The sequence below is a fragment of the Pieris rapae genome, unplaced genomic scaffold (assembly GCF_905147795.1).
Source record: "Pieris rapae unplaced genomic scaffold, ilPieRapa1.1, whole genome shotgun sequence".
Taxonomy (NCBI): Eukaryota; Metazoa; Arthropoda; class Insecta; order Lepidoptera; family Pieridae; genus Pieris; species Pieris rapae.
Window position 1 is genome coordinate 1 of NW_025551556.1, and position 7,500 is coordinate 7,500.

General features: G+C 42.1%; 1 protein-coding gene across 1 annotated transcript in view; it reads left to right on the forward strand.

Moving 5' to 3' along the window:
• Window positions 1-4,814: 4,814 nt before the first annotated feature.
• The window catches only part of LOC110997286, a 2,736-nt gene continuing 50 nt past the window's right edge, over window positions 4,815-7,500 (forward strand). Inside the window, exon 1 of the mRNA XM_022265363.2 lies at window positions 4,815-7,500. This exon is cut by the window's right edge and continues 50 nt beyond it. Within this exon, the coding sequence (XP_022121055.2) occupies window positions 5,034-7,238 (2,205 nt within the window). The 5' untranslated portion in view covers window positions 4,815-5,033 and the 3' untranslated portion in view covers window positions 7,239-7,500.

A 7,500-nucleotide genomic window follows, 5' to 3' on the forward strand; every position in this document is an offset into this window, starting at 1 on the left:
GTGTTGAAGCGGCTGTACCAACTCATAAAGGAAGCCGAAGTGGAGCTGGCGGGAGGCCCAACAAAAACTTCAACAAAAACTTCAACAAAAACGACAGAAGGAAAAGACAAAGAAACCGAAATATACAACAGATTAGAAACGCAAATTGAAAGACTGGAGGCAGAAAATAGTAAGTTGGAGAAATGTAGGAAAGACATAGAGGATCTGGCAAAAAAGAAAGATGAAGGTATCCTGACTGAGATTAGAAAAGAGTTCGAGGAGAAAGAGATGAAAGAAAAAGAAAGGCAAAACATATGGGAAATGCAAATGAAGTCATACGCAGAAGCGACAAAAGAAAATCTCAGTCAGGGAAAAAACAGCACAGAGGGCCCGGGTCACAAACCTGCACTGCACTCTGTCGTGGTGGCGCCGAAGAACGCGACCGACACGGCAGAGGAGACGATGCAGAATATTCGGCACTTGCTGAACGCGAAGGAGGAAGGTTGGCAAGTGCAAAAAATAAGAAAAGCAAGAGACGGGAAGGTAGTTGTGGGTTGCAGGACGGAGGAAGAGAGGAGCAAACTAAAGGAAAAACTGGGCAGAGAGATGGAGGTGAAAGATACGTCAAACAAAAACCCTCTCGTAAAAATAACAAATTTACTGACCTGCAACACCACCGAGGATATTGCCCGGGCCCTAAAGAACCAGAACAAACACGTGACTGCGCACCTCGAGGAACGAGAACTAAATATAGTGGAAAAGTACAGAAGGAAGGCAAGAAACCCTCTGGAGAGCCACGTGGTCCTGCAGGTCACGCCTAAACTCTGGCAAGCTCTGACATCGGCTGGCAGAATACACGTGGACCTGCAGAGGGTTTGGGTAGAGGACCAATCCCCTCTGGTCCAATGTACAATGTGCCTGGGGTATGGGCATACCCGCAGACTCTGTAAAAAAGAGACAGAGGTGTGCAGTCACTGTGGAGGAGCCCACATGAGGGCCGATTGCCAGATCCTCGGGGAAGGGAAGCCTCCCAGCTGCGTTAACTGCAAAGATATCAAGGGAAGAGACGCAGAGCACGGAGCCTTCAGCCAGAGCTGCCCAACCCGACAGGGGTGGGACAAAGCGGCGAGGCTGAGCTACGCGTATTGTTAAAAAGCCGAGGGCGCAAACAATATCAGAGACGACAAAGCGACCCGCAAAACAAAAAACGCAGACTGGGAGGAATGGAACTTCAAAGAACCGGTGCAGCTGCTGACACAGAAATTCCTCCCGCCTAAAAATCTTGAGTTCGATGATGACATCAACCAAATATTAAGGAGAGCGGAAGAGGAAAAGACTTGCAGCTCACGGGGTAAAAGCCCTGATGAAGTGCCAACAACAAGGGCGGAGCTCATCAGTGCCGCTGGAAGATCCAAACCGAGGAAGGTCCCGGGTGCCGAAGGACTCGCTGTGAATACCTGCTGCGTAGCTATTACGGCGAACCCGGAGGTTGCCCTGGCCATCTATACACACCTAATTAGAGAATGCCTCATCTTTGCCTCCTCCAGGTGCGACCTGGAGCGGATTACAGCGTGGCGATCAATCTTGGGGGACTGCCCGACACGCTGACTTGCAACGGATCGCAGCTGGAGGACTGTAGTTCAAAAATTACAGAAAGGAAATTAATGAAAGAAAGGCCGGGGCGGGGACCGCGAGGCGGCCGGCGCCCACTTGCTAATGGGTATTATGATGATACTTACGGAGAAGTAAAGGCCGCCCGCCTCGCGGGCCACGTCTCAGGATAGAAATGAGAAGAAAATTAGATAAGTTGAAATATTGTAAAGAAATAAAGTTGTAATTGAATCTTGATCTGTGCAAAACCTAATAAAAATTACTACTGTGTTGTCAATTATTAAGAGGACGGATGCGAGAAAGGAAGGAAGTTTAGCTTAGCCAACGGCCCCGGCGATAAATTAGCCGGGGGAGGTAGGCCTATTAGGTGCTCTTAAAAAAAAAAAAAAAAAAAAAAAAAAAAAAAAAAAAAAAAAAAAAAAAAAAAAAAAAAAAAACCTAACCTAACCTAACCTAACCTAACCTAACCTAACCTAACCTAACCTAACCTAACCTAACCTAACCTAACCTAACCTAACCTAACCTAACCTAACCTAACCTAACCTAACCTAACCTAACCTAACCTAACCTAACCTAACCTAACCTAACCAACCTAACCTAACCTAACCTAACCTAACCTAACCTAACCTAACCTAACCTAACCTAACCTAACCTAACCTAACCTAACCTAACCTAACCTAACCTAACCTAACCTAACCTAACCTAACCTAACCTAACCTAACCTAACCTAACCTAACCTAACCTAACCTAACCTAACCTAACCTAACCTAACCTAACCTAACCTAACCTAACCTAACCTAACCTAACCTAACCTAACCTAACCTAACCTAACCTAACCTAACCTAACCTAACCTAACCTAACCTAACCTAACCTAACCTAACCTAACCTAACCTAACCTAACCTAACCTAACCTAACCTAACCTAACCTAACCTAACCTAACCTAACCTAACCTAACCTAACCTAACCTAACCTAACCTAACCTAACCTAACCTAACCTAACCTAACCTAACCTAACCTAACCTAACCTAACCTAACCTAACCTAACCTAACCTAACCTAACCTAACCTAACCTAACCTAACCTAACCTAACCTAACCTAACCTAACCTAACCTAACCTAACCTAACCTAACCTAACCTAACCTAACCTAACCTAACCTAACCTAACCTAACCTAACCTAACCTAACCTAACCTAACCTAACCTAACCTAACCTAACCTAACCTAACCTAACCTAACCTAACCTAACCTAACCTAACCTAACCTAACCTAACCTAACCTAACCTAACCTAACCTAACCTAACCTAACCTAACCTAACCTAACCTAACCTAACCTAACCTAACCTAACCTAACCTAACCTAACCTAACCTAACCTAACCTAACCTAACCTAACCTACCTAACCTAACCTAACCTAACCTAACCTAACCTAACCTAACCTAACCTAACCTAACCTAACCTAACCTAACCTAACCTAACCTAACCTAACCTAACCTAACCTAACCTAACCTAACCTAACCTAACCTAACCTAACCTAACCTAACCTAACCTAACCTAACCTAACCTAACCTAACCTAACCTAACCTAACCTAACCTAACCTAACCTAACCTAACCTAACCTAACCTATCCTAACCTAACCTAACCTAACCTAACCTAACCTAACCTAACCTAACCTAACCTAACCTAACCTAACCTAACCTAACCTAACCTAACCTAACCTAACCTAACCTAACCTAACCTAACCTAACCTAACCTAACCTAACCTAACCTAACCTAACCTAACCTAACCTAACCTAACCTAACCTAACCTAACCTAACCTAACCTAACCTAACCTAACCTAACCTAACCTAACCTAACCTAACCTAACCTAACCTAACCTAACCTAACCTAACCTAACCTAACCTAACCTAACCTAACCTAACCTAACCTAACCTAACCTAACCTAACCTAACCTAACCTAACCTAACCTAACCTAACCTAACCTAACCTAACCTAACCTAACCTAACCTAACCTAACCTAACCTAACCTAACCTAACCTAACCTAACCTAACCTAACCTAACCTAACCTAACCTAACCTAACCTAACCTAACCTAACCTAACCTAACCTAACCTAACCTAACCTAACCTAACCTAACCTAACCTAACCTAACCTAACCTAACCTAACCTAACCTAACCTAACCTAACCTAACCTAACCTAACCTAACCTAACCTAACCTAACCTAACCTAACCTAACCTAACCTAACCTAACCTAACCTAACCTAACCTAACCTAACCTAACCTAACCTAACCTAACCTAACCTAACCTAACCTAACCTAACCTAACCTAACCTAACCTAACCTAACCTAACCTAACCTAACCTAACCTAACCTAACCTAACCTAACACAAAACGAACAGATATGTGAAGATATATACACTAAGACACAGAAGCGAGATAAATGTGGAAGATACGTTGTCAAATTACCATTCAACATTGAAGAACCTAAATCAACAGACGGAAACACGAGAGAAATAGCAATGAAAAAACTAATGCAATTAGAAAGAAGGTTCAATCAAAATAAAGAATTAAAGCAAGAATATAAGAAAGTAATTCAAGACTACATAGATCTAAAACATATCGAAGAAATACCTAAAAAAGAAATAAATAATAAATCAGTCTACCTACCTCACCATGCCGTGATCCGTAATGATAAAGAAACTACGAAGACTCGTGTCGTATTTGACGCCTCGTGCAAGGGCTCTAACGGTGTCTCTCTCAATGACGAACTGTTGACGGGTCCTGTACTGCAAGACGATCTGAGAAACCTGATAATGAGGTGGAGAACTCACGCCATTTGTTTTGTTGCTGATATCCAGAAAATGTACCGTATGATATGGGTTGACCAAGAAGACACAGATTATCAAAGAATTTTGTGGAGAAACGACCAATCTGAAGAAGTTAAAGACTACAGATTGTTGACTGTTACATTTGGAACAGCTGCTGCTCCCTATCTCGCCGTAAGAACCCTTATGAAATTGGCAGAAGATGAAGGCGACCGGTATCCAGAAGCTGCCAAGATATTGCGTGAAGATTTCTACGTGGATGACGTAATGTCTGGAAGTGACAGTCTGCAACAAGCAATAAAGAATAGTCAAGATCTTAGAGAACTTCTTCATTTGGGTGGATTTGAACTAAAGAAATGGTCGTCCAATAGCCGAGAATTCTTGGAAACAATTGATCCTAGCAATAGATCGTCTAATGCTAATCTGGAACTAAAGATTGATGGAACAATAAAGGCACTTGGCGTACAATGGAATTTAGGAAAAGACAGATTCGAGTACAATTTAAACTTACCTTCAATCAATAAAGTGATCACGAAGCGAAGCATTCTGTCTGACATCCAAAAGCTGTTTGACCCACTCGGCTGGATTGCGCCTAGCATCGTTCTGACAAAAATACTAATGCAAGAACTATGGCTGGAAAAGATAACCTGGGACGATGCATTGAATTCAAAAATAGCCAGCAAGTGGACCACATTGCGATCTGACCTTGAACATGTGAATGGAATCTACATAGAAAGATGGGTAGGTACGACGTGCGCCAACAGAGAGTCCATCGAACTCCACGGTTTCAGCGATGCATCCATCCAAGCATATAGCGCTGTAGTATATTGCAGAGTGATGTACCCAGACGGTACGAACAAAACGACGCTTATCGCAGCAAGAACAAGAGTGGCTCCATTGAAGACAATATCATTACCTCGTTTGGAGCTCTGCGGCGCGTTGTTACTCTCAAGATTGCTTAAGCAAGTTGGTCAAGCAATGAGAATACCTGCAACTCAAATTTATGCTTGGACAGATTCGTCCATTGTCCTGGCATGGTTATTTGGAGAGCCAAACAACTGGAAGGTGTTTGTGGCAAACAGAGTTGTTGAGATTACAACCAATGTATCTTGCAGTCAGTGGTATCACGTTCAAACTCAAGATAATCCAGCTGATGTTGGTTCCAGGGGGATGCTAGTAGAAAATCTTAAAAAGTGTGATTTATGGTGGCATGGGCCAGACTGGTTACAACAATCGAAGATACAGTTCACTCAACCCAACATAATACAAACAGATATTGAAAGGAAAAATAATAAAATACAAAATTATAAAATAACTTACAACAAAAATGAACAAGAGAAGAGACTACTCACACAATTTGAAGAATTTGATACACTATTAGAGCTACTTAGAACAATCACATACTGCCGAAGATTCCTGAAACAAAAAACATTAAAGGACAGAATAGATAGTAAAATCACGACTGAAGAACTACACATGTCGATGCAAATCTGTATAAAAAGAGCACAAGAAGAAGAATTTACAGAAGATATAGATTCGTTAAAAACAAAGAAAAGAGTTAAGAAAACAAGCAAACTAAAAGCACTAGATCCTTACCTTGACAAAGATGGAACCCTTAAGGTGGGCGGTCGGCTCAGGAACTCTGAACTAGCTAATGAAGTGAAGCACCCAACCATTTTGGGTCACGCAAGTAGACTTACCTATTTAGTGGTCGCAGAAGCACATTTGAAGACGCTGCATGGAGGAGTGCAATTGATGATCACTTACCTTCGATCGAAATACTGGATACTCCGCGCGAAGTCTCTAGTAAAGCAGTGTATCCATCGATGCTTAATATGTGCCAAACATGGGGCTAGAGTGAAAACACAATTGATGGGAGACTTACCAAGTTTTCGGGTAAAACCTGCTCGGCCATTCCTTAACTCCGGTGTCGACTTTGCGGGACCAATTCAAATTTTAATAAAAAAAGGCAGAGGAGCCCATACTGGCAAGGCGTACATAGCTATTTTTGTATGTATGTCCACGAAGGCGATCCACTTGGAGTTGGTTGGTGATCTGACTTCAGCTGCATTTATTGGTGCCTTTAAACGATTTTGCGCGAGAAGAGGCAGATGTACAAACATGTGGAGTGATCAGGGAAGAAACTTTGTTGGTGCTAACAAAGAGCTAGTTGAAGCCTGGAAGGAAGCTCGCCTTCAATTTGATGGAGAAATAAGTGAATTACTTGCTAATGATGGAACACAATGGCACTTCATCCCAGCCTACTCCCCAAATTTTGGAAATTTATGGGAGACGGGTGTGAAATCTATTAAGCACCATCTACGAAGAATCCTTAACACTAACCTTACCTTTGAAGAGCTTACTACGGTTCTCTGTGAAATTGAAGCGTGCTTGAACTCGAGACCGCTGTGCCCGCAGGAAGACAGCACGTTGGAACCATTAACTCCGGGTCATTTTCTGATAACCGAAGCCCCTGTAACCGTGCCTGATGTGAATCTGAAAGACGCTCAAATAAGCAACCTAACACGTTGGCAATATACACAAAAACTGCTGAACGACTTCTGGTCAAGATGGCAAAAAGAATACTTGACGCGGCTGCAACAAAGACCGAAATGGTTAAAACGTGAAGACGAATTCAGGATAGGAGACATTGTCCTCATAAAACAGGACAATTTGCCACCAGGAAAGTGGCTTATGGGACGAATAACCGACAAGCATCCTGGCCCTGATGGTCTTACCAGAGTCTATAGTGTAAAGAATGGAGATCATATAACAAAGAGATGCGTAACCAAACTATGCGCGTTGCCCATCGAAATCGATTAGTGCTATATAGTTGATAACATTTATTATTTTACTATTGTTCTTGTATAAATTCTTTCTGACGCATCATATGCCTATACATAATAACTTAATGATTGTTGTAGAAGCAAACTCAAAACATGTGATTAATTACAGATAAATTTTGTTAATCTTGCTTATTTTGAAAGGACTTTAGTAGTCCTTTGGTGGGCGGCTTATGGTGATTCAGTTTTTAGTTGTCATTATACATTCAAAAGTTAAAGACGTGTTTCTCTAATTGATCCGC